The sequence below is a fragment of the Cuculus canorus genome, unplaced genomic scaffold (assembly GCF_017976375.1).
Source record: "Cuculus canorus isolate bCucCan1 unplaced genomic scaffold, bCucCan1.pri scaffold_65_arrow_ctg1, whole genome shotgun sequence".
In the NCBI taxonomy this organism is placed as follows: domain Eukaryota; kingdom Metazoa; phylum Chordata; class Aves; order Cuculiformes; family Cuculidae; genus Cuculus; species Cuculus canorus.
In genome coordinates this window covers 432,372-459,422 of record NW_026527845.1, presented here as the reverse complement: position 1 = coordinate 459,422, position 27,051 = coordinate 432,372, and the positions used below count along the sequence as shown (strand labels likewise).

The 27,051-nt window shown below is 51.6% G+C and overlaps 3 protein-coding genes across 3 annotated transcripts; 2 read left to right on the top strand and 1 right to left on the bottom strand.

The window, feature by feature from the left end:
• The first annotated feature begins 2,217 nt into the window (after positions 1-2,217).
• LOC128850742 (olfactory receptor 14A16-like) lies at positions 2,218-3,171 on the top strand. Its single transcript, XM_054055724.1, has one exon. The coding sequence runs from the start codon at positions 2,218-2,220 to the stop codon at positions 3,169-3,171; it is 954 nt and encodes a 317-aa protein (XP_053911699.1).
• Positions 3,172-12,397: 9,226 nt separating this feature from the next.
• LOC128850741 (olfactory receptor 14J1-like) lies at positions 12,398-13,264 on the top strand (the record flags this gene model as incomplete). The annotated part of the gene is made up of 2 exons (XM_054055723.1): positions 12,398-12,538; positions 12,707-13,264. Coding segments are annotated over 2 exons (699 nt in total), but the record flags the coding sequence as incomplete, so codon positions are not given.
• A 2,294-nt stretch (positions 13,265-15,558) lies between these two features.
• On the bottom strand, positions 15,559-24,109 carry LOC128850733 (drebrin-like protein). The gene is made up of 3 exons (XM_054055714.1): positions 23,845-24,109; positions 17,516-17,936; positions 15,559-16,008 (listed from the first exon to the last, which is right to left on the bottom strand). Exons 1-3 carry the CDS (start codon positions 24,054-24,056, stop codon positions 15,709-15,711), a joined length of 933 nt encoding a protein of 310 aa, XP_053911689.1. The 5' UTR covers positions 24,057-24,109; the 3' UTR covers positions 15,559-15,708.
• Positions 24,110-27,051: the final 2,942 nt, after the last annotated feature.

The following is a 27,051-nucleotide window of genomic DNA, read 5'->3' as shown; positions in this document are numbered from 1 at the left end:
ATCTTCACAGTCCTTCTCAAGGTGAGTCTCTGGGTGCAGGACAATGCAGGTGCTGTTCCTGCAGGGGTCTCCTAAAGCCCGCACAGCCACAGCCTGTGGGATCTGTCAGGAGGACTCTTGCAGTTTCTCCTACAGAGAGAAAAAACAGGGTCAGTGCTCAGCCTGCCCGGGGAGCTCCTCATGGTGGGACAGAGAGAAGGTGTGGGTGGAAGAAGCACCTCCTGTCAGGAGAGGGTCTTTCTGCTTTTAAGAGGATGCTGTGTGAGTCGGGACTGCTCAAAGCTCCAAATCACCCAAGGATATTTCTAAGAGGACATTTCAAGGGGAAGATCAGGGCAGGGATAATGTTAAAGATAAAGAACTTTGATGAGGCTGTGTTTTTTGTTTCCTACTTTTGGGGAATTTGGGGAGGAGGAATAGAACAAGAGGCTGTAATGCTTGAACAAATCACTGAGATTCCTCAACTGTATCCTTGAGTGGTCAGAAAGTCTGATAGGAGCCTCCTGATGTGTCTCCAGCTGCTCCTCTGCCTACGGACATCACCAGCATGACCTCTGCTGGACCCATCAGGCTTAGTCTGTCCTGTCCTTTTCTGCTTATAAACAAGAACCTGTGCCCAGCTTCACCTGGCAAACAGGCAGGTTTCCGTAGGGCCAGGGGGAGTACAGGGAGGCTGAGATGAGTGTGAGTGCTAATAGGGAACAGATAAGACACTGGGAAATATTGCCCAGGATGAAAATCTCCAGGAAGAAGGAGTGTGATCAGTGAATGGGAGGAAATCAAAGCCAGAAATCTTGTGGGAGTGAAGGATACAGACAGCTTTGTGTGACCCTCCCCAGTGCAGACCCTTCCTCTGAGCGAGCCCCCTTGGCTCCTCTCCCACCCAGCAAAGCCTCTGCCCTCAGGGCTCTGGGCTCCAAGGCTGAACCCCCTCCTCTGCAGCCACAGCTCCAGTGCCCTCTCCAGAGCTCAGGGGCTGAGAGCAACTGCCCGGCAAGGTTGGTGTCTGGGAGGGGACGAGCACAGCTGGGGAAGGGGAATGCTGTCTGTGTGCCCAACTGCCTCTGCCCTGTCCTCTCTCAGCCAGACCCTCACTCTGTTTCACCATTTCTCCCCGTGTCTTTGTTCTTGCTGTTGTTCGCTCGTTCTCGCTGCCAGGCTCTCTGGGGATGGGAGTTGCAGCTGTAGAGTCACCCACTGACCTGGTGGCTCCTTTCCTGCAGTTGTGTCCATGGGAACACCTGTCCCAGCTTTGCTCTGAGCTGTGAGGTTGTGGGCAATGCAGGCAGTGGGGCTGGGGAAGGAGATGAATCTCCCTTCATCAAATTCTGTCACACAGACACTTGTGTCCCCTTGAGTTGTCCTTCCAAGCTCTGAGCTTTTCTCCAGGATACAAACCTGTCCTGTCACATCTTGGTGTTACCTAATGACCTGTGGAGAAGCACAGGGATGCTACGAGAGAGAAAATGCTGTTTGATTTGTGAAATAAGCTATCTGAGTCCTGGGCTGAAAGTGGTGTGCTGAGACCTTAGAAAAGGGTGAGACATTGAGGACTGGATTGTGAGGTGGATTGTGAGGTGGATCCTTCTGCTCTCAGCAGGGCCTGAGGGCTTTACAGGGTAACATGGGAGTTTGATCCCTCTCCATCCCAGAAAGGTGCACACCTCGGGCAGCTGGGAACAAGAGTGAGGGACAGAGCAGCTCTGCTCGCTCTGCACTGAGCCACAGGCAATGCTCTCCCCTCACAGGAATTGCTTTGTTGTCCCTGGATGCAACAGAATTACTGAGGGTTTCTGACATCCACGAAAATCTCCAGCTGAGATGGGAGAGAACTGTAGAAGAATCTCTCCCTCTCAAACATGTTGGAGACTGTGGTTTCTTAGCACTGGGATTACAGATGCTGGGAAGCTCTTTTGCATTAGGAGCAGTTTTAACTGGAAAATTAGAACACCAGGGCTGCCCACACCCTCCCCATGACCCCTCTGCAGCAGAGCAGGGCTGACTCCTCACTGCCAGCAGACAGAGGCCCTGCTCCTCCAGGTGCATTCAGCCTGTACTATGCAGAGCTCCAGACACGGAGCTGAATGATGATCTTGGAAAGGAAAAGTAGTGGAGAGTGCATTGTGAGAAACGGCTTTGATGTTACTCAGAGACATCTCCCCTGACTTGTTACTGTCTTTTTCTTCAAGTTCTGTACTTCACATCCAGAGGCAGCAGATGTCCAACAGCAGCTCCATCACCCAGTTCCTCCTCCTGGCATTCACAGACACACGGGAGCTGCAGCTCTTGCACTTCTGGCTCTTCCTGGGCATCTACCTGGCTGCTCTCCTGGGCAACGGCCTCATCATCACCACCATTGCCTGTGACCACCACCTCCACACCCCCATGTACTTCTTCCTCCTGAACCTCTCTATTCTTGACCTGGGATCCATCTCCACAACTCTCCCCAAAGCCATGGCCAATTCTCTCTGGGACACCAGGGCCATTTCCCACATAGGATGTGCATGTCAGGTCTTTCTGTTTGGTTTTTTTATTTCAGCAGAATATTCTCTTCTGACGGTCATGTCCTACGACCGCTATGTTGCCATCTGCAAACCCCTGCACTACGGGACCCTCCTGGGCAGCAGAGCTTGTTTCCACATGGCAGCAGCTGCCTGGGGCATTGTTTTTCTCTATGCTCTGCTGCACACGGCCAATACATTTTCCATGCCCCTGTGCAAGGGCAATGCTGTGGACCAGTTCTTCTGTGAAATCCCCCAGATCCTCAAGCTCTCCTGCTCACACTCCTACCTCAGGGAAGTTTGGCTTCTTGGGGTTAGTGCCTGTTTAGCATTTGGCTGTTTTGTTTTCATTGTGGTGTCCTATGTGCAGATCTTCAGGGCCGTGCTGAGGATCCCCTCTGAGCAGGGACGGCACAAAGCCTTCTCCATGTGCCTCTCTCACCTGGCAGTGGTCTCCATGTTTATCAGCACTGCTATGATTGCCTACTTGATGCCCCCCTCCATCTCCTCCCCATCATTGGGTCTTGTGGTGTCAATTCTGTACTCGGTGGTGCCTCCAGCATTGAACCCCCTCATCTACAGCTTGAGGAATCAGCAGCTCAAGGATGCAGTGTGGAAACTGATAACTTGGTGGTTCTATCAAACAATAAACTGCCGAGGTTCTGCATAGCATATCTAATGTAACTCACTGCAGGTCCACCCTGACTTCGGTATTGTTGGGTTTTGGTGGTATTTTTGAATTATAATAATGTTCTCATCCTCTTTCTCATTCACTGTCTGCTTGTATTTTCTGACAGAGTGGCTGTGCAGATAAGGACCTGTGCTCCCTATGTGTTTGAACAAAATAAGAGGGGGGTGGGGTGTTGTGTGCACCTTTCATTCAAGGTCTTTTTGGAGCTGCAGCGACAGTTCCTGTGGGCATGGGTGGGGAGGAAAAGAGTTCCAGCACAGCAGCACTGCCAGGCACCGGCACTTGATCTCCCAGAGCTGTTCTCTCTCCACTTCCACACTCTCCTTCTCACCCCTTGCCTTGCTGTAAGGCCTGAGGGCTCTGAGCTTGGTCACAGCTCTGCTGCGTGGCAGTGCTGTGCCCGCAGGCACGGACAGGCAGTGGGCACTGGTGGGACAGAGCTGCCTCCAGAACAGCCTTTCCATAAAGCGAGAGGATCTCCTCGAGGCAGCGCCTGAAGGCTCAGGGCTTCTTTTCAAGTTTATCTTAAGACTATTCCCAGTCGAGTGGCCCACTGGTGAAAACAGCAGTGTGCAGATAAACACTGTGTCCGTGCCAAGCTGGTTCACACAGCAGTGTCCTCACACCGCCAGGCCTGTGACCTGAAGGACCAGCAGGGCAGGATCTGCTCTGTGCCCATGGGCGCTGGACAGCCTGGATAATCTGCCCCAGGGCAATCATCCTGGAGTAGCCTCTCAAAACCACTTTTCCCAGCATTGGCCTCTCACTTCGGGTTCTTTGTCCCTCCATGGAAGGACACACAATGAATAATATGTCAGAGTCCATGGTCGCATTGTGCAGGTGAGATGTGAGCGTGCACACCATGTCGGTGAGGTGAGATGAACCAAAGAGAACACAAACAGCCTTTCCTTGGGTTGTGTGAAGGTCTGTGGGTTAGAAAATGCTTTCAGATCAGTTCACATTGGAAGTAACATCCCTTGAGAAATCACCTGACTGTAACACTTGGATGTGCCTCCAGGAGCCCAAGTCCCTGTGTCCATTCCTCATGATGTGGGGCATCTCAGACAAGGGCAGAGCAGGGTGACACCCTGCAGGGCTGAGGCACCTCCCTCGCTCTGGTACCAGCAGTAGGAGGCTAGAGAGACACTGTGACCACTGCAGTCAAGAAGGAAGGACTCTGTCTACAAGAAGGAAGGACTCTGTCTCTGAACATCCCTGGGTGCGTAAGGAGGCCACGAGGTCACCTCAGACATGGAGTCCTGACAGAACGCCGAGATTTCTGTGTCTGACTCCAAGAACAAACCCCACTGGCCAAGGCAGATTCATCCCAGCTGCCTTGGACAGCCTCAGTGCAAGTGTTCCTGTCTGCTAACCTTGCCCCTGAGTCTGGATTGTGCTGCCTGAAGTGCCAGAGCAATCAGAGATGTTCTGGGTTTCTTGGAAAAGGCAAACATCAAACCCATGTTCAGGAAAAGCAGGAACGAAAATTAGTCAGGCAGGTCAGGCTACCCCTGACCCTGGGAATGGGGTGGCAGATGTCCTGCAGCCATGTCCAGGCCCTGAATGAAAATAGGCAGGGAAAGAAGGACATGTGGTGTACATGGAATATTGTAAGGCCTTAGACAGGGTCTCGGATGGGGCCTCCTGTGATATCCTTATAGCCGGAGTGGGGCTGTCTGCGCTGAAGCAGTGGACGTTGAGTGGGAAGCGACTGAACAACCAAGCCCAAATGTCATCAGTGGTACACTGATTCTCTGGAGCACAAGTGGTGTTTAGCTCTATCCCAATACTAAGGAATATGGAACAGGAGGTCAGGAACATACAGATGATTAATGCCTGGCTCCGAGCCTGGTGTGAGGAGAGAGGCTTTGGCTTCTTTGATCATGGGGTGACCCACCCACCCCCAGGTTTTCTTACTAGGGATGGGTCATACTTGTCTCCAAGGGAGACTAAAGTTATCTCTAAAAATCTAGTTAGGCTCTTAAATAGAGCTTTAAACTAGATGTGAAGGGGGGAGGGGAGGAGACCAGGCTAGTTGGGAATGAGCCTGGAAGTGGGAAACCGGCGGGTGAGAAATGGTGTGCTGGAGAGGACCACCAGTACACCACAACAGGGCGAGTGAGGGCGAGTACAAGTGGGGACAGTAAGGATGAAACTGGGTCTGTGGAATTAGTTATTCCAAGGACCAGTCAATCGAGAATAAACTCTCTTCCCTTTACGAGCGCTGAAGGTTCATCAGCCCAGCTGAAGTGCATTTACACCAATGCACGCAGCATGGGCAATAAGAAGGATGAGCTGGAAGCTGTTGTAGGGCAAGGTGACTATGATGTCATTGCCATCACAGAAACGTGGTGGGATGACTCACACAACTGGAGTACAGCTATGTTGGGATATAAACTCTTCAGGCGGGACAGGAAGGGTAGGAAAGGAGGCGGGGTAGCCCTCTATGTTAAAGAGTGCTTTGATACTCTTGAACTGGATTACGGTGAGGATGGGATCGAGTGCCTATGGGTTAAAATCAGAGGAGCCCACAAGAAGGGGGACTTTGTGATAGGAGTCTGTTACAGACCACCCAGCCAAGAAGAAGCAGCTGATGAGCTCTTCTATAAACAGCTGGGGACAGTCTCTAAATCTCTGCCTCTTGTCCTTGTGAGTGACTTTAACTTTCTGGATGTCTGCTGGGAGTACAATACAGCAGAAAGGAAACAGTCTAGGAGGTTCCTGGAGTGCATCGAAGACAACTTCCTCGCACAACTGGTTAGCGAACCAACAAGGGAAGGTGCCTTCCTAGACCTGCTGTTTGTGAATAGAGAAGGTCTTGTTGGGGATTTGACGGTTGGAGGACGCCTGGGATTAAGCGATCATGAGATGATAGGGTTTTCAGTTCTAGGTGGGATAAAGAAGGGGATTAACAAAACTATCACATTAAACTTCCAGAGGGCAGACTTTGGACTGTTCAGAACGTTGGTTAGCAAAGTCTTGTGGGAAACAGTTCTTCAGGGCAAGGGAGCCCACGAGGGTTGGGCGCTCTTGAAAAATGAAATCCTAGCAGCTCAAGAGCAAACCATCCCTGTGTTCTGGAAAAGGAGCCGGCGGGGGGAAAAGCCAGAATGGTAAAGCAGGGAGATCTCAAGATGTGTCAATAATAACAAGAAGCTCTATGTGCTTTGGAGGAAAGGACAGGCGTCTTGGGTGGACTACAGGGAGGAAGTGAGATCGTGCAGGGAAAAAATCAGGAGGGCCAAGGCTCAACTAGAAATCAAACTGGCTAAGTCTGTGAAAGACAACAAAAAGTCTTTCTACAAATACATTAACAGGAAAAGGAGGACGAGGGAGAATATCCAGTCTCTATTGGATGCAGAAGGAATAACAGTGACAGGGGATAAGGACAAGGCTGAGGTACTTAATGCCTTCTTCGCCTCAGTCTTTAATAGCAAAGAAAGTTGTTCCTTCTGTTTACAAACCCAAGAGTTAGAGGAGCAGAATGAGGCTCCCATGATCCAAGAGGAGGCGGTTAGAGACTTGCTTGCCCAGCTAGACGCCCACAAGTCTATGGGGCCGGACGGGATCCACCCAAGAGTATTGAAGGAGCTGGCGGATGTCCTTTCCAAACCCCTATCCATCATCTTCCAGTGGTCCTGGATGACTGGGGAAGTTCCACTGGACTGGAGGCTGGCTGATATTGTGCCCATCTACAAGAAGGGTTGCAGGGAGGATCTGGGGAACTACAGGCCTGTCAGTCTGACCTCAGTGCCAGGGAAAGTCATGGAACAGGTAATCTTGAGTGCTATCATGAAGCACATGCAAGAGAACCGGGTGATCAGGCCCAGTCAACATGGGTTTACAAAAGGCAGATCTTGCCAAACTAACCTGATCACCTTCTATGACAAAATCACTCGACTACTGGATGAGGAAAAGGCTGTGGATGGAGTCTTCTTGGACTTCAGTAAAGCCTTTGACACAGTTTCTCACAGCATTCTGCTTCAGAAACTATCAGCCTCTGGCCTGGACAGGTGCACACTCTCCTGGGTTGAAAACTGGTTGGATGGCCGGGCCCAGAGAGTGGTGGTCAATGGAGTTAACTCCAGCTGGAGGCCAGTCACAAGTGGAGTTCCTCAGGGCTCAGTACTGGGTCCAGCTCTGTTCAATGTCTTTATCAATGACCTGGATGAAGGCATTCAGTACACCCTCAGCAAGTTTGCAGATGACACCAAGCTGGGAGGAAGTGTCGATCTGCTGGAGGGTAGGGAGGCTCTGCAAAGGGATCTGAACAGGCTGGACCGCTGGGCTGAGACCAATGGGATGAGGTTTAACAAGGCCAAATGCCGGGTCCTGCACTTGGGGCACAACAACCCTATGCAGCGCTACAGACTGGGGGAAGAATGGCTGGAGAGCTGCATGGAAGAGAAGGACCTGGGGGTGCTGGTTGACAGCCAACTGAACATGAGCCAGCAGTGTGCCCAGGTGGCCAAGAAGGCCAACGGCATCTTGGCTTGTATCAGAAATGGGGTCACCAGCAGGTCCAGGGAGGTTATTCTCCCTCTGTACTCAGCACTGGTGAGACCGCACCTCGAATACTGTGTTCAGTTCTGGGCCCCTCACCACAAGAAGGATGTTGAGGCTCTGGAGCATGTCCATAGAAGAGCAACAAAGCTGGTGAAGGGGCTGGAGAACAAGTCTTACGAGGAGCGGCTGAGAGAGCTGGGGTTGTTTAGCCTGGAGAAGAGGAGGCTGAGGGGAGACCTTATTACTCTCTACAACTACCTGAAAGGAGGTTGTGGAGAGGAGGGAGCTGGCCTCTTCTCCCAAGTGACAGGGCACAGGACAAGAGGGAATGGCCTGAAGCTCCGTCAGGGGAGGTTCAGGTTGGATATCAGAAAAAAATTCTTCACAGTAAGAGTGATTGGGCACTGGCAGAGGCTGCCCAGGGAGGTAGTAGAGTCGCCTTCCCTGGAGGTGTTTAAGGAATGGGTGGATGAAGTGCTGAGGGACATGGTTTAGGGAGTGCTAGGAATGGTTGGACTCGATGATCCAATGGGTCCTTTCCAACCTTGTGATTCTGTGATTCTGTGATTCTGTGATTCACTCCTCTATGACCCGAATAAACTATGACCCAACTCATATGAACTTTCAATGACTGCACTCTTCTCTTACTGCTGTGTCAATCGACTTTTCCATATCGACCCATCTCTTCTGATGATCAGGCCATTCTATGACTTCCACATTTTATGCCCCAACCTTTCTCTGACCTTCTATGACCTGACTGTTCTCTGACTCTATGGTGATGTGACTTCCTATGACCCAAGACCCTCCAGTGACGTGGCTCTACTATGACATGAATCATTTATTCTGCAGCACTTCAATGATCAGGCACAGCTATGACCAGACTTTTCTGGGACCCAACTCTTCTGGAACTCAACCCTTCCATGACCCAACCGGTCTGTGAACAAAACCCTGCTACTAACAGACCGTTCAATGACCAGACACTCTATGATCTGACTCTTCTGTGAGTCCTCTATGACCCAACTCATAAGAGACACCTCTTCTATGGCCCAACTCTTCTATGACTCGACTCAACCCTTCTATGATCCGACACTTCTACAATATGACATTTCTATGACACAACTCTTCTATAAGTCTTCTATGACCCAACTCCTCTACAACTCAAGCCTTCTGTGAACCAAACCTTCTATGACCCAACTCTACTCTAAACCTTCTATGGCTTTCTATGATCCAGCTCCTCTCTGATCTAAATATTCTATGACAAAACCCTTCTATAACCAATTATTATATGACCGGACACATATATTACCTGACTTTTCCATCCCTGACTCTTTTACAACACTGTGCCCCAATTATTCTATGACCCTTCAGGACCTGATTCTTCTATGATTCTTCTATGACTCATCTATAACACGACCCTTCTCTGAACAGGCTCTTCTATGACCAAACTCTTTTAAAATTCAACAAAATTCTCACACTTCTATGACTTGACTCTTCCTAGGGCCCTTTTGTAACTTGAAGCCTCCATGACCTCAGACTTCTGTTACCCAACATTGCTATGAGAATTCCATGACCAAACACTTCTACGAATCTTCTAATATGGAACTCCTCTATCACTCTTCCAGGACGGGACTCTCTAACCTGACTTCTCACACTAAAGTTTTCTGTGACTCTCTATTACCCAGCACTTTTATGACCCTGCCCTGCTATGACCCAACTCGTTTACAAGTGCATTGAGCTGTGTGAGAGCCTCAGCATCTGCCGTAACTCTACAGGCCTGTGTTTGGAATTACATGGAATAACTGCTCCCAGTTTGATTTGGCAATGTGAGAATGTTCATGACACCATTGTCATTGCAGTGAAAGCCAGATCTGCCTGCCCAGGGCCTGGGGGTCAGGGCTTGGCTTTTCTGCTTCATCAAACAAACCCAGGCTTTTCTCAGCATCACAGCTGCCTGCACAGCCCCTTTCCCTGCCTGCAATCATGGCCTCCAATTCTTGGCTCTAACGAGTCCCTGGGGAGGCTTTGTTAGAAATAATTCTCACTGAGACCAATTAATACTTCAAGGTACTCTGAGTTCTGCTGTTGACTTCTTGAGAGCTTTTCTCAATCTCCTCTCAGCAGCTGAGGTTCAAGGGCTCATCAGCAAATCTACACTGGGTCTCATTAAAATACAGAAATCCTTAATGAGCTCTTTCTCTTCCTGGGGATTTCTTCAGGTCATCAAGTCTTGTACAGCTCCTTGGAGTCATTTCCCAGTATGGTTAAAGAGGAACATTTAAAGGTGTAGCAAATAAAAAAAGATGTTTAGTTTAAGGTTTCTATTTCGTTCATTTTCAGTTCAGAGAAGAGGTGACAGACACATTCTCCAATGGGCATTGATGCCAAGTGTCACCTCAAGAGGTGTGGGCAGCATGGAAAAGCATCCCTTGAGGTCTGACCCTGCACGGACAGCCTCGCTCCTCACATCCTCAGCCCCACCTTTTCTGTCAGTCACCACATGGGATTTGCCTGCGTTATCCTTATGTCCCTTTTTTTTTCCATTCTAACAGCTTGGGGAAATGAGATCATTCCACGTCACCTTCCTGGTGGCACAACCACCTCTCCCCCCTCCCCCCCCTTCCCAGTGATTCTCCTGCCCAAGTAATGCAATGACATTGCAGGACAGAAGTTTCTCTCCCAGCTGAGGGAGGGAACATCAGGGATGGCTCCAGTGTGTCTCTCAGCAGGTTCCCCTGGAGCCCCAGGGACACCTCGAGGGAGCCCAGAGGGGGCAGAGAAAGGGCTGCCTTGGGCTGCTCCTCTGCTGCTGAGCTAGGATGGGCTCCTGGCATGGAGGGAGCTCTTGGCAAGTGGGCAGTGTTACAAAGAGCCATCTCTGGCCAGGAGCAGCTCCTCTGCAGAGCCCAGCAGGGCTGAGGGCACTGCCTGCAGGCAGCGAGGGGAGAGGAGGGAGGCAGAGAGAGGGGAAAGGCAGGGTGGCGTGAGAGGATGCTGAGAGCTCCCTGAGGAGGAATCCTCACACTCCTTTACAGAGTAAGTCTCTGGGTGCAGGACAATGCAGGTGCTCTTCCTGGAGGGATCGCCCGAAGCTGGCCCATCCCACAGCTCATGGTATCTCTATTTACAATGCTCTCAGTTTCTCTAGAGCAGAGGAGGAGGATGTGCTGCAGATCAGAGATTTCACACTCAGCCATCAGAGGGACAGAACACAACAGCTGCCTGCTCCTGATGGCTGTGGGGATATAAAGGTGGATGTGCACCTGTGGGTGCCCAGGGCTGTCCTTCCAAACAGAATCTCTCTCTCCCAGTGCACGAGGACACTCTGCCCCTTCCAGGGTCAGCACTCAGCGCGTCAGGGCAGTTGATCACAGTGGTGTGGGGAGAAGCTGTGAGTGGAAGGAGAAATGCCCAGCAAGTCTGCTTCCAAGACTGTGCTTTATGGATGAGGGCTGCTCACAGCTCAGTATTGCCCCTGGGATATTTCCAAAGGGATGTCTCAAGAAGGTCAATGCAGTGATTGCTCTAAAGGTAAGGAGATTGCCTGAGAGCAGGTTTGCTCTTTCCTTTTTACAAGTTATTGTGGGGAGCGGATTGAGGGGAGGCGAGAAAAGCAGAAGTAGAAATGGAGCTTGCTGTTCTCGCTGTTCTTGTTGTTGTTCTACTGTTATTGCTGCCAGGCTCTCTAGGGATGGAAGTTTCAGCTCAAGGATCTGAATCTCCCTTCATCAAATGCCATAATGAGGACACTTTGCTCTCCTTGAGGTTTCCTTCCAAGCTGTGATCTTCCCTCCAGTCTGAAAACCCATCCAATCACATCTTTGTGTTACCTAAAAGCCCCATGGAGAGACGCAGAGATGCAACGAGAGAGAAAATGCTGCTGAGTTTGTGAAATGAGTCGTGTGTGTCCTGGGCTGACAGTGGGGTGCTGAGACCTTTGGAAAGGGTGAGACATTGAGTGGTGTGAAGTGGATCCCTCTGCTCTCAGCAGGGCCTGGCAGCTTTTCAGGGTAACACGGGAGTACGAACCCCTCCATCTCAGAAAGGTGCAAGCCCAGGGCAGCTGAGAAGGAGAGCGAGGGAGAGAGCAGCTGCCCTCCCTCTGCCCTGAGCCACAGACAATGCTTTCACCTCACAGGACTCACTCTGTTCTCCTGGAGTGCAGCAGAGATGCTGAGGGTTTCTGACAGCCAAGAACAATGTGCAGGGTGAGAGAAGGAGCTATAAAAACCCCAAACCTCTCCGCTTTACTTCTGCCCTCTCAGCTCCTCGTCCCTGGCAGTGCAGATGCTGACAGGCTCCTCTGCCCCAGGAGCAGTTCCACAGGACAAAGCTGAATCCCAGCAGTGTCCCCTGTCCCCACTGTCCCCATGACCCTCTGCTGCACAGCAGGGCTGACTCCTCGCAGCCAGCGCACAGAGGCCCTGCTCCTCCCAGCACATTAACGCAGCATCAAGCAGGGCTCCAGGCATGGAGCTGAAGGAAGAGCTGCAAGAAAAGCCTGTGCAGCAGGAGGAGGGGGAATGAGAAATGGCTTTGATTTTATCCAGAGAAGTCTCACCTAGCTTGTCACTGTCCTTTCCTCTTGTGACTGCCCCATATCCAGATGCAGCAGATGTCCAACAGCAGCTCCATCACCCACTTCCTCCTCCTGGCATTCACAGATACACGGGAGCTGCAGCTCTTCCACTTCTGGCTCTTCCTGGGCATCTACCTGTCTACCCTCCTGGGCAACGGCCTCATCATCACTGCCATCGCCTGTGACAACCACTTACACACCCCCATGTACTTCTTCCTCCTGAACCTCTCTGTTCTTGACCTGGGATCCATGTCCACCACTGTCCCCAAATCCATGGCCAATTCCCTCTGGGATACCAGGGAAATCTCCTACGCAGGATGTGTTGCCCAATTCTTTCTGTTTGCCTTTTTCATTTCAGCAGAGTGTTCTTTTCTCACCATCATGTCCTATGACCGCTACGTTGCCATCTGCAAACCCCTGCACTACGGGACCCTCCTGGACAGCAGAGCTTGTGTCCACATGGCAGCAGCTGCCTGGGGCGCTTCATTTCTTTGTGCTCTGCTGCACACGGCCAATACATTTTCCCTGCCCCTCTGCAAGGGCAATGCTGTGGACCAGTTCTTCTGTGAAATCCCCCAGGTCCTCAAGCTCTCCTGCTCACACTCCTACCTCAGGGAAGTTGGGCTTAGTGTGGTTACTCTTTTCATCATATTCAGCTGTTTCATTTTCATTGTTGTGTCCTATGTGCAGATCTTCAGGGCTGTGCTGAGGATCCCCTCTGAGCAGGGACGGCACAAAGCCTTTTCCACGTGTCTCCCTCACCTGGCTGTGGTTTCTCTGTTTGTCAGCACTGCCATGTTTGCCCACCTGAAACCCCCCTCCATCTCCTCCCCATTGCTGGATCTGGTGGTGGCAGTTCCATATGCAGTGGTGCCTCCAGCAGTGAATCCTCTCATCTACAGCCTGAGGAACCAGCAACTCAAGGGTGCCCTGTGGAAACTGATATCTCGATGGTTCTATCAAGCAGTAAACTCCCAGGCTTCTGCATAGCAGTTCTAATGTAACTCACTGCAGGCCCACTCTGCCTTCTGTGTTTTTTGGTTTTGGTGGCATTTTTTAATTAAAATAATGTTCTCATCCTCTTTCTCATTCACGTTCTGATTGTCTTTTCTGACCGAGTGGCTGTGTAAATGGGGACCTGTGCTCCCTGTGTGTTTGAATAAATAAACTTTATTTTGGTTTGGAGCTGGGGGTTGGGGTGTTGTGAGAGGAAACACTCTTCATCCAAAGCTTTTTTGGATCTGGAGTGATGGTTCCTGTGTGCACGGGTGGCAATAAGCGTGCAGGTTTCTTTGATGCTCATATGCTGAGGAACTTGAAGCTTGTTAGAGATCCTCTCTAAGTCTGTCTTCAGAAGGCACTGTCTGTTACTTTGCGTGATTCAGTGGATCTATTGTGCAGCCTGGGATACCCTTCAACACTGCGTTGCCATTGCTAGTAACAGCCAATGGTTCTGTATTAAGCCAAGAAGCCTTAGGACTTGGCTGTCTTTGGGCTGCTTGGGGCTTTGAGCTTACTTTAGCTGCAGTAACAGACAGTCTGAGCTCAGCAGCAGAGCGGCCTGCCCCACATGAGAGCCTGCAGGAAGAGGATTCTCTTTCTCAAGGATTCTTCTCTGCAGGTACAAAATGTTCCCTTGCTCTTTTCCAGGGACATCCCTTTCCCCAGGGGAGTGCGTCCTGTCTTACCTGTCTGGTCAGTCCTGGTTCCCTCTCTGTGCTCCCAGCAGGGCCACTTCTCGAACCAAGCCTTGAACGTTCCAGCCCTTCTGTGCCCTGACTCTTGTATGACCCAACTCTATCATGAATCTTCTGGCACCTGACTCTCCTATGACCCTTCTGAAATATGACTCTTCTATGACCCAACTCTTGAAAGACTTGACTCTTATGACTCTCCTATGACCTGACTTTTGTATGACCTGACTCTTCTATCACTCTTCTGTGAGTCTACTCTTCTATAACCAATTTTCCTATGATCCTTCTTTGACCCAACTCTTCTATGACCCTACTCTTATTATTCTATGGCCCAGCTCTCCTATGATCCTATTCTTCTGTGACTCAATTCTTTTCGACCCAACTCTTCTGTAATCCTTCTGTGACCTGACACTTGTACGACTTAACAGTACTGTGACCCAGTTCTCCTCTGACCAAACACTTCTATGATCTGACCCTCGTATGACCCAAAACTCCTATGACCCTTCTATAACCCGATTCTTCTATGATACTACCCTTTGATGACCTTGTTATTCTATTACTGTTCTATGACACGACACTTTTAACCCTACCCTTCTATCACCCAGCTCTTCTACAACAATTCTATACCCTGAGTCTTCTTCTGTCCCTCTGTGACGTGACCCTTCAATGACCCAACCCTTCTATGACTCCTCTATGACCCCTACACATCTGTGACCTGACCCTTCCACGACCCAACACTTCCATTACTGTTCAGTGACTCAGCTCCTCTATGGCCTGACTCTTCTAGGACCCCACTCTTGTCTGACTCTTCTCTGATCCTTCTGTGGCCCAACTCTACTATGACCAAACTCTTCTATGAATCTTCTATGACCGGACACTTCTATGACTATTTAGTGATCACCCCGTTCTGAGACTCAAATGTTCTGTGACCTTACTGCTCTCTGACCCTTCTACAACCCCACCCTCGTATGACCCAACGCATCTATGACCCTTCTAAGGCCCAGATCCTCTATTACCCGACTCTTCTACAACCTTTCTCTCTCCCAAATCTTCTATGCCCGACTCTCCTGGGATCTGACTCTCCTTCAATACTTTTATGAAACTGCTATTACACGATTCTTCTGTGTCCCAGTTCTTTTATGATCCAGGTCTTCTATGTTCCCACAGTTCTATGACCCAAATTTTCCATGGGATCTCATAGTCAATGGAGAAACCAGATGCCTTCTGCTGGCCTGTCAGAGACACTGCCAGACCTGAGCTTAAAAGCACAAATCCCAGCTGTGAGTCAAGGCCTGACCTATGAGCTATTTCAGAAAGTGGTGACCTCACAGTCCATTTCCCAGCCATCTTCTTGCTGTTGGCCTGTCCCCTCCAGAGGCAGAAGTGATCTCACAGCCCCCTTCATGGCCATTGCCTTCCTACTGCATTAGGAGTTTTTGAGAGACACACCTGGCCACAGGACACCTTGTCCACCCAAGTGAATGTCAGGAAGATGCACCAGGGGAGGTTTAGATTGGATATCGGGAGGAGGTCCCTTCACACACAGGACATTCTATGATTCTAAGATTCTTTATTTCTTCCTACAAACAAACAAACACCTATTTCCAAACAGCCTCAGCCATCGCCTGAGACAATGCACATGTCAACTGAAAGCAGCTGTGGAAAAGGATCGCTGGTGTCATTTCATCCAAACTCGATCCCATTGGTATTTAAGAAACTTGTAGTATTTCTGAAAGGGACTTAACAGTCCTCCTTTCGTTTCCCTCTCCTACTCCTTCTCTTCGGTTTTGGCTGAACTGAAGGAGCGTTCTCACATCTGGGCTCTTCCTCAGCAGCCTGGTCCATCGGCTTGGTTGTGTCAGGAGAACGGAAAGGGCTTTTCTCTTTGAGGGTCATTAGGAGAGTGTTCCGTTTTGGGGAGACAGACATTTCTGAATCTACGTGCCCTTGCTGAGGACGAGCAGGACTCTTCTCCTTGGAGGACTCAGGGGCCCCAGACTGGGTGAGGACTCTTGTGAGTTTCTTCAGTGGATTGGGAATCTGTAAAGGAAAAGAAAAGTCGTTTCCTCAGTCGTGGAAGAGGCCAGCAGAGACCCTGGGGCAGAAAAATGTCCCAGACTGCTCAGAGACAGCGGTCCCTATCCAGGCAAAGCAAAGGGAGAAGCCCTCTCGGCTGTGACAAAGAATACAGGCACAGGAAGAGACAAGGGCAAATATTCTCTAAGCTCTCCAGATCAAGGCTCCTCCGGCAGCGTTCATGCACAGGGACGGTGGCAGAAGGCCAAGGAAAAGCGAGACTCTCGAGCAGGGGAATGTCAGCACTCAGCACTGGAGCTGCACGTGCTAGAGGAAGCCTTCCCAAACAGAAGGTGAGAGCAAACACATCTTTCCTGACTTTTTGTTTCCTGATCTCAGGATGTGATTGAGCCCATGCATTCAATGGGAAGAGCAAACCAACATCCAACAACACCTCACACAACTCTATGTGAACAGCTCTGCAATGCCAGGAGGATTCCTCCCTTGAAAATGGGCCTCCTTGTCCTCATCCTCCAGCTCTCGCCATTATTTCGCCACTCAGCCTCTCCCACAGAATCCATGTCCCTCACGTGTCGGCATCTGTTCAATGCTGCAACAGCTTCACTGAGTGCTCAGGAAACTCCTGGCCTGATCAGGAGCCGGGCTGGGAGGCAGCAAGCCCTACCCTGAGGATTTGCTTCCCAGGGCTCACTGCTGAGCTCCACAATTCCTCTGCTCAGGCACCACAAGCATTTTCATGCCACAATCCAACAGCTAACAATAATTTTTCTCCAGCTTTGAGCCAATTCCATTCAGAACGAGTGAGATGCAAACAAGCCATCGACAACAGCCTCGAGAACCCCACTCAGCCCGCATATTGCCAAGGGACGCTTGCTCTCCTCAGCCAGACTGGGGCACAGGCGTGAAAGCATGAACCCCGGCTGGCTGAGAGATGCAGCAAGCAAGGTCAGTGTGGGCACTGCTGCTTCTGGCTGTGGACAACACCCTTCTCTTGAGCAGATCTTGAGAACAGTTTTGGAGATGGATGTCTGTGTACAAACAGCATTCCCCAGCATTTCTCAGCCTCACAAGTGGCTTTCATGGCAGCTGGAGGTGCTGGTAAACCAAAAAGCTCTGTCTCCTTCCAAGAAGGATGTCCCATCTGCCTAACCTCTCCCTAGAGCTGAGAACCCATGGGGTGAAGGCCAGTGGCAAAGGCAAAATCGACCTCCTGGGACTGGCCAGGGAATCTGCTCTGCACACCAGCTCCCTCTGCTCTGCTCTCTACCAGCACAATGCACAAAGAAGTGGGCAGAGTTTGGGCTGTTGGTACCCCCTCCTGACAGTCCTGAGCACTGGAGGAGCCAAAAATGCATTCCCACACATCCTGGGCAGGGAAAGAGCCAGAAATACCAGACCCTGCCTGTCTGAGTCTGGGCTGGCATCTGTCAATCTCTGCAGGTGTGCAGATGGCCCACGAGTTCCCTGAGGGCACACCTTCCCCAGCAAGGTGAACTCTGGCAGCATTTACCTGGCTCTGGCCTTTGACTTGGAGGGAGGCCTTCTCCAGCTCCAGCTCCTTGCGCTCGCGCTCCAGATCCTGCCACCATCTCTGGAGCTGCTGCTCTCGCTGAGCCAGCCTGGCCTCCTTCTCCATCAGCTCCTTCTCCCAGGCTTCCCACTTCTCTGGAGAGGTAACGGGCATTGTTGACCCTGCTGGCAGCACAGAGGCCGAGGTTTCATTCTCTCGGCATTCCTCCTTCACTGAGATGGGCAGGCTATGAGGATCTTTCTCAGGCACTTTCTCCTCCTGTCCTTCCTTAGGGCTTTGTGCTTTTTTCTTCATACGGGAGTAGATCCACCAGCACCCAAGAAGTCCCACCGCTCCAGGAACGGCATAGAGCAGAACGTCACGGAAGCGTAAAGCCATGCTGCAGAACCTCAGTGTTTCCCTAGAAGGAGAAAGAGAAACCATGGTCAAACGGTCACAGGGAAGGGAATGGGAAGTCTAATTTTCCATCAATGCCCTCAGGTATTTCTGTGAGCATGAATAATCTGGTTTTCCAGAAGCTCTTTATATCCCAGTCTCTGCCCCACCAGCATGACATGCAGCAGGAGCCTCACCTGAGACCAGGGATACCTGGACATTGTTCACCAGGGGCTTCATCACTCTCACCTTCATGCTTAAAAAAATGTCCCTCCCTTCCCCTCCCACCAGTTTCTGGTGGAGCACAGCCCCATTCTTCTCCACTGCCCCATTCAGCTGTACCAACTGCACCAACAGTTGCCTCACACCATGCTGTGGTGCAGGAAGGCAGCGGCAAGACCTCCCACAGATGGACAGGCCTGTCCTGGAGACCAGCAGACACAACACTTCTAATCAAAGAGGATCAGCTTAGAAATTCCAGACCCAGTGTGGAGCGCTGGATGCTCCAGGGCCGTTTCCCAGCACGCAGGGCCCTGTGAAGCCCCACACCAAACCCAGAGCTGAGCCAGGGCAGAGCTCACACCCTATAGGTGCTCACCCTGTGCCACCAGGCAATTCCTCTGCCTTCTGGCACAGCTGGAATCCAGTCTAAGGGTCCCACCTGAGATCAAGGCATGGCTGGAGAGCGACAGCTGAGACTGGAGACTTTCCCAGCTTGATGAAGTGTCCTGGTAGTGGGTCAGAATGGGATTAAGACACCAAGGGGAGGGCAGGGGTTGGGCAGATCTCCCAGTCTGTATCCTTACTGAACTTGGTGGAAAACTCCTGGCAAAGACCAGGGAGATGAGGACAAGAAGGAATGCACACACTTGCCTATCTTCAAAAGAAATGAACAAACAAAACACCAAGGAAAGTCAGCTTCATCTCCTTGTTCATGTCAGGTTCCCAGCACAGCTTGAAGCCACCCTGTTCCTCCACACAGGACAAACAACCCTCAGTGGACACATCCTTCTAAGGTCAGGCATGCTCACAGCACGAGGTTCCCAGAAAAGCCACAAAATTCCTTCTCAACATGTGAGATGAGAGTTTGGCAAGCAGTTACTCCAGTTGTTCAGGGCTCTCTACAACCAGGAAGGTCCATTCTGGGGACCATCTGCTTCAAAGCTCCACCACAAGAGAGACCAGGACAACTCCCAAGTGTCTGAGTCCTTGTGCTCTGCAGGGACAGACCTGACTGTGCTGCCGGTCCCTGCCTCCTCCACCTCCCGACTGGAAAGGTTACACTGCCAAATCCAAAAAGCAGGGGAAATACAGGTTGGAATTAAAGACTGTGCTGAAAGATCTCGAAACAAACAAGCAGGCAGCTAAACTGGAACGGAGCTTCAGCAGCCTACCTAGAATTCCTCCCTACACTGCCTGGAGTCAGCGATGCAGCACTTGGGAAACAAATCCAATCAGGGTGAAGGAGCACAGGGCAAGGCTGGCACAGTTAAACCAAAATGGGACCCCCTGGGCTGGGAACACCTCTCATGTGGAAAATAATTAGGAAGACAGGCTCCAGCTCCTAGGAGGCACCAGAGTAGGAGCTGAGAGAATCCTCAGGAACTGGAGACCCTGCCATGGAGGTTAAACTCAGAGCAATGACTCTGCAGAATCAGGTATGGACACAACTGACCTACCCTGGATGTAGAGCAGAGTTTCCTCTCCAGCGGAACCGGCACCGGGCACTGCGACGGCTGAATCGCAGCTGCTTTGTTTCTCACACACAGAGCAAGGTGCAGGCAGCTCCCAGCAAAGAGACCACCTGCCTCCTCCAGATCCTCCTGGAGAGTGAATCTGGAGTGTGCTCGCCCTGGACAGCAGAGTGGTCCCCTAGGACACAGGGCAGCATCACAGAGGATGACATCACAGAGGCCATGGCCCGAACCATGGTTTGGGGGTGAAGGGACCTCAACCATCCAACTGGTCCCACCCCCCTGCCACAGGCAGCAACACCCTGAGAGGCGCTGAATGAGGATTTGGGCCATCAAAATTGTGGATAGTTCTAAACCTGAGGCTTTGTTCCCTGAAAGAGGCTTTGGAAGATAAAAATGAGCTTTTGGAACCTATAAATAAGCGTTTGGTCTCTAAGGCTGAAGTGCTGGAAATTCAAAATCAGACTTTGGGCCTTAAAAATGAGGCTCTTAAAACGAGTGTTTGAGCACAATACTTGATAATGTAGACCTGCAAAACACTACTGTGAGTCCTCAAAATCTACGGGTATTAAAAACCAGGTTGGAACTCTAGAATTGAAGATTTCAGTTCAAAACGGTGGACTTTGGTCACTAAATAGATTGGTGCAGTTTTACAAATGAATCTTTTGACCCTGCAAGGGAGGATAACCTCTTGGTTCCTCTGTGGCCCCAAGAAATGTATGTCTGGTCCAGAATATGGAGCTTTGGGTGCTCCAATGGAGTTGTCGAGCTGTGAAAGAGCAGGTTGGATCCTTTACATGAGAGTCTGGAGATTCCAAAGCAGGAGCTACGTAGCACAAGTGCGCTACGTCAGACAAATCATCATTCATGAAGACTACTATAAGACCACTCAGGCGAATGACATTGCCTTGATGGAACTGTACGAGCCTTTCCGGTGCGGCCCCTACGTGCAGCTCGCCTGCGTGCCTGACTTCTCACTGCAACTCTGGCAGCTGAGAAACTGTTATGTTAGCGGCTGGGGGGTCACCACGGCCAGATGTGAGTTCCCCAAAAGTATTTAAATCCTGGGTGCAAGCTGGGAACAATGGGCAGATGGGCTGGGCGTCCTGACAGCAGAGGCAGGAGCCAACGTCAGTCTGCAGAGTCATCTGTGTCTGGGGAGATGGGAATGAGCTGTCAGCCAGAGCAGGGTGGAAGGGAACACCACAATGCCTCTGTGGACGCAAAGCCAAGCCCTAGGGAAGGGAGGACGGGAACTGGCAGCAGCTGCCGGGTGCTCATTCCTGTCTTGTCCACAGCTGGAGGACTACCCCCGGCGCTGCAGGAGGCCAAGGTTCCCCTCATTGACATTCAAGTGTGCAACAGCAGCGGGTGGTACCGTGGGGACATCCACCCCCACAACCTGTGTGCGGGCTATCCGCAAGGCGGCATCGACACCTGCCAGGTAGGAGCATGATCCCAGTCCCGCCCCAGCAGCACCGGCAGCCCTGGCACAGCTGCCCCAACCTACCCCGGTGCCTGCTTTGAACAGCAAGTCCCCCTCCCACTGCTGAGTCCCCATCACTCCTGAGCTCCCCTCCCGCTCTCCAACTGCTTCTCCATGCTCAGCGTCCAGCCTGTCCCACAGCCCTGTGACTCTGCCCTTAAAGCCCATCCCACATTCTCAACAGCCCATAGGTCCAGGCGCCAACGCTGGAATATCCCTCTGCCCCACAGCCAGGGTCCCTGGGCAGAGAGGAAAGAGAGCCCTGCCTTATAGTCCCACAGCCACCTCCTCAACCATGTTCTGTCGGCTCCAGAGCTGGAGCAGAGCCTTTCTGTGCAGGGAACACAGCTCTGGCTTCTGCTGGGAGAGAGCAGGAGCCAGCCCTGGCGCTGACAGAGCCCCCAGCACCCCCTGAATCCTCTCTCCTTCTTTGCAGGGGGACAGCGGGGGTCCTCTGATCTGCCAAGATTCCTATGCTGACCACTTCTGGCTGGTGGGAGTGACCAGCTTTGGAGCAGGCTGTGCCAGAGCCCATCGTCCTGGGGTCTACACTTCCACACAGCACTTCCGTGACTGGATCCTCACCCAGATGATGCGGCGCTCAGTTAAAGCAGCCACTGCAACGCAACGCTTCTGGAGCCACTTTCTCACCACCTCGAACCCTGTTGAGATGCCCCAAACAACGGAGCCAAGTTATTCCAGCTCCTGCCTGTATCCACTCAACAAGCTGGTGGACTTCTTCACTCAGGTGCAGGAACTCCTGCAGGTCCTGAAAGGCGGAAGCACCTGAGAACAGGTGGAAGAGGATGCAGGGCAGGCTGCATGGGGCCACAACCATGTCCTGGGGCAATGCCTGCTGCTCCAAAGGCAGCCTCAGGGGCCCAGACCTGCTTGATCCTGCCCTCATGCCTCAAATTGCCCATCCATGCCTACGGCAGATGGTTCTGTTTGCTTAGGATTCTGTTGCTGGTCTATTCTCTGTCTGAGAATAAAGAGTTTTCGCAGCAAACTCTGCTTCAGCCTCCTTCTGTCTCCTGGGCCAGGCAAGGACTCCAGGCCTGGTCCCTGCACAAGGAAAGGAGGGCACAAAGGTAAAGACTCACTCCAAAGGGTGAACCCATGCCTGGTGTGAGAGGAGGGAGAGAGTGCAGTGGAAGGGAAGAGCGGTCCCAGGGGCTGGAGGTCTTCAGAGAGTGGTTTGGGTTGGAAGGGACCTCAAAAAGGATTCAGTTCCAACACTCTACAGATGCTTTTGAGCTGTGTCTGGAACAGCACCTCACTCCTCCAAACCCCGGCCCCAATTAAACATCTCCATTAAATGCTCAACACATCACATGATTTCCTCAAACCGGTCAACATACAGTGCATTTGACATGGCTCGGACAGATCCACCCAGTATGGCACCTTCATTAAAACCATTTGCAGTGCACGAGACTGGCCCGGGGATGGTTGAAATGCATTAAAAACACCTACAGGAACAGATCTCAAAGTGCATCCAACAGGAAAGCATAAAGAAGCACATCAGAACCTTGCACTGCAACCTAAATTCAATGAGGCAAGAGGGGGAACGAGGCGAGGTGGGATAAGGAAAGAGAGGGGGCTATACAAAAAGTTGTTACTATTACAAAAAGTGGAATATTTTAATTAATTAAGATCATCCAAGTAGCTGGATTTTTTGAAAGTCAGACAGAACATCCCTCTGATAGCACGGAGTTTGATAGCATGTTTTTTCACATAGTATTTTTCCAGGCACTTTTCTGTCTTGAGCAAAGCATGATCTGTGCTGAACAGATGTGTTTTTCTCTCTATTCAGCTCTGTTTGCAGTCTTTCCCTATCTCAAACAGAGATGGAGAGCTGCAGTCAGCTCCCAATGAGCAATAGATTACTGTTGTGAAATTCATAACAACATTAAAATGAATCCCTAGAAAATAATAGAACATGCATGAAATTTCTTGGAAAATGTATACATAGGCATGTAAGTAGGAAGTATCTTCTGTAATCAGCATTTGTCTTGCTGAACGTAACTGACAGGGATCGATCTCTCGTGTTGCCCAGGCCTGATAAAGGATGCCTGCTTTCTAAAACCACCAAACGAGTCCTAGAGAGTTTATTTGTCAGCATTTTAGGTGTCAGGGGGGTGAGGGCAGAGAGGGAAGACGTGAGAGAGGCGGGATGATGAAGGTAGGCGGTGGGGATGAAGGCAGCTGGGGGGAAATGTGGGCACAGAGGGGGGATGAAAGCAGAGAGGGGGTTGGGGCAGACTAGCGTGGGATGATGGCAGATGGGGGTCGGGGAATGAAGCCATAGGGGGGACACGAGGCTGGGGGTGCGGGAGGCAAGAGACGGGGGATGAAAGTAGCAGACAGGGCAAGGAGAGGGCAGAGGTAAGGGGAAAGGGGGCAGAGGTGCAGCTGAAGGTCAGAGGCGAAGGCAAACAGGGGAGAGAGGCAGAGAGGGCGAGAGATACAAGGGGCAAGATGCAAAGGGTGGAAGAAAAGAGGAGAGAGGGGGCGAGGGCAGATGACAGAAGGCGGCACGAGGGCAAAGAGAAGGGGGGATGAGGGCACAGAAAATAGGGGACCAGGGCAGAAAAAGGGGGCGACCAGTGCAGAAATGGGGGGAGAGGGGGCAGGGAAGAGAGAGGGAGGAGCGAAGTCAGAGAGAAAAGGGGACAAGGGCAGAGAGGGGGGCCGGGCCCCTCGCCCCGTCCTTCCCCCGGCTCCTCCCGCCCCAGGGCGCCCCCGGGCCGCACCGCGAGGGGCTGCAGACGGGAGAGCTGCTGTACAAGTCGGTGAAGCGCAGCCCGCGGGCCGCCAGCCGGTCCAGGCACGGCGCGGCGGGGAACGGGTGCCCATAACAACGCAGGTCCCCGAAGCCCAGGCCGTCCGCCAGCAGCAGCACTCCGCAGGCCAGCAGCCCCAGCAGCCCCAGCGCCGAGGGCAGGAACCAGCCCCGAGGCCTCATGCCGCGGCCCGAACGAACGCACTCCGACCCGGCCCGAGCACCGCACGACCCGGAAACGCCGGAGAGGAAGCGGCGAAACCGACTTCCGATGCGGGGGCCGCGAGTGCCGCGGGGCACGCCGGGAGTTGTAGTTCGCAAAGTGATCCGGCAGCCGTGGGGCACGGCTGCGCGCGGAGTCCGCCGTAAGGCATGTCGGGAGTTGTAGTCCGCCACGGCATTCGGCAGCCATTGAGACGGCCAGGAGGGAAATTAAAATAGATTAAAACACATTAAAATAGAACTCTGCAGGTTACAAAATGTACCGAAGACAACTTCTCCAGCAGCCTTTCCTCTTTAACTCTTGAAACAAAGAAATTTATGCTCAATAATTTAGCTCTTAATTCAGTTACACTTCATTCAGCACTGGAGAAGACTCGGGATTTGCCCTCAGCCTGCTTCTACTCAACAGTGATTTCAGAAAACTTTATGTACTCAGAAGTGTCTTCATAGTCCTAATTTTTTAACAGAATGACAAGACACTTTAGTCCTGGAACCTCATTGCATACCCTGGGGGATAAAACTAATCCCATCCAGAGACCTTAAAGCTTGGCCACACCTGCGCAGTTAATCTTGAAGACTCTGGGCAGCAAGAAGATAAGGGTTGTAATCATTATCTTAGAAGCACAGAATCATGGAATAGTTTGGGTTGGAAGGGACGTTAAGGATCATCCACTTCCAATCCCCCTGCCATGGGCAGGGACACCTCCCACTGGATCAGGCTGCCCAAGGCCCCATCCAGCCTGGCCTTGAACACCTCCAGGGATGGGGCAGCCACAACTTCCCTGGGCAACTTGTTCCAGGGCCTCATCACTGTCATGGTGAAGAAAGTCTTCTGTATATCAAGCCTAAATCTGACACTCTCCAGTCTATCCCCATTCCCCCTCGTCCTATCATAGAATCATAGAATCATAGAATCACCAGGTTGGAAAGGACCCACTGGATCATTGAGTCCAACCATTCCTAACACTCCCTTAAACCATGTCCCTAAGCACTTCATCAACCCGTTCCTTAAACACCTCCAGGGAAGGTGACTCAACCACCTCTGTGGGCAGGTGATCCAGTGCCCAATGACTCTTTCTGTGAAGAATTTTTTTCTGATATTCAGCCTGAACCTCCTCTGGTGGAGCTTTAGGCCATTCCCCCTTGTCCTGTCCTCAGTCACTTGGGAGAAGAGGCCAGCTCCCTCCTCTCCACAACCTCCTTTCAGGTACTTGTAGAGAGTAATAAGGTCTCCCCTCAGCCTCCTCTTCTCCAGGCTAAACAACCCCAGCTCTCTCAGCCGCTCCTTGTAAGACTTATTCTCCAACCACCTCACCAGCTTTGATGCTCTTCTCTGGACACACTCCAGAGCCTCAATATCCTTCTTGTGGTGAGGGGTCCAGAACTGAACACCGTATTCGAGGTGCGGTCTCACCAGTGCCGAGTACAGAGGGAGAATAACCTCCCTGGACCTGCTGTTCACACTGTTTCTGATACAAGCCAAGATGCCATTGGCCTTCTTGGCCACCTGGGCACACTGCTGGCTCATGTTTAGTCGGCTGTCAACCAACAGCCCCAGATCCTTCTCCTCCAGGCAGCTTTCTAGCCAGACTTCTCCTAATCTGTAGCACTGCATAGGGTTGTTGTGCCCCAAGCACTGGACCCAGCATTTGGCCTTGTTCAACCTCATGCCATTGGTCTCAGAGGTCCAGCCTGTTCAGATCCCTTTGCAGAGCCTCCCCACCCTCCAGCAGATCCATGCTTCCACCCCGCTTAGTGTCATCTGCAAGCTTGCTAAGGGTGTACTGAATGCCTTCATCCAGGTCATTGATAAAGACATTGAACAGGGCTGGACCCAGTACTGAGCCCTGAGGAACCCCACTTGTAACTGGCCTCCAGCTGGAGTTAACTCCATTGACCACCACTCTCTGGGCCCGGCCATCCAACCAGTTTTCAACCCAGGAGAGTGTGCGCCTGTCCAGGCCAGAGGCTGACAGTTTCTGCAGCAGAATGCTGTGAGAAACTGCGTCAAAGGCTTTACCAAAGTCCAAGAAGACTACATCCACAGCCTTTCCCCCATCCAGTAGGGAAAGTCCACCTGGGTTCTCAACCACATCTTATTCAGGAGCATCAGGGTGACACCACAGATCGTCACTGGAGTGAGTGGCACTGGAGTTTCATGCTCCTTTCACAGGACATTCACCTTCCTATATTTATAGCCAAAGCTCTGATGTGTGGAAGAGCAGGGGGAATGGGTCAGGTCAGTGCTGTGCCCTGGTTGCTCTGCCCTGGGAAGGTCTTTGCCAGCTTCTTCCACCCTGCGCTGCTCCCCGTGTCGGCTGCAGAGCTGGTTGGAGCTGAGCTTAGAGCTGGTGTGAGTTTAGGGAGTGCTTCCTTCTGAAATCTCCAAACTCGTGGGTTTTTGGATGAGAATGGTGCACACATCCAGTAACTACACGATGGTCCTTTATGGAAGAGGGAGATGAGGGCCATGGACTGATTCCGTATTTGAACTTTGTTCTCCCTCATTTGGATCGGAAGAAGTACATTGGAATATTGCATAGAGATGCACTCTTCTGTTTCTTTACAGACGTATCTGTGGGTAAAAGTTTTCCAGCTTCCTGGCTGAGTCACAGGGCTGATGCATACGAAGGTCATATGGGTACGTCACAGCTCTTCACTCCCTTTGGGAGCTGCCACCTCAAAGCCTCAACGAGAGCGCGGCCTCTCCTGTGGTGTGAGATGCCCTCTCCTTGGGCAGCCTGAGGTGTCCTCCCACGTCTAGTGGGACACGTCCATGGCCATGGCAGGGGGTTTGGAAGTAGATGATCTTTAAGGTCCCTTCCAACCCAATCCATTCTAGGATTCTGTGAGTCTATGAATTCCACCGATCAGAGCAAGGTGAGAAGTTGCAGATGAAACAGCGCACACAGCAGTGTGATATGATCCATCCGTTGGGCGCCCACCGTGCCCTCAC

Bases quoted from the DNA above. Each gene is read 5' to 3' on its own strand.
- LOC128850742 (XM_054055724.1), top strand. From the start codon at position 2,218: ATGTCCAACAGCAGCTCCATCACCCAGTTCCTCCTCCTGGCATTCACA.
- LOC128850733 (XM_054055714.1), bottom strand. From the start codon at position 24,056: ATGAGGCCTCGGGGCTGGTTCCTGCCCTCGGCGCTGGGGCTGCTGGGG. The intron at 17,937-23,844 runs GTGCGGCCCGGG...TTCTCCTTCTAG, and splicing joins CCCGTCTGCAGCCCCTCGCG to GGAAACACTGAGGTTCTGCA. The intron at 16,009-17,515 runs GTAAATGCTGCC...TTTCCTTTACAG, and splicing joins AAGTCAAAGGCCAGAGCCAG to ATTCCCAATCCACTGAAGAA.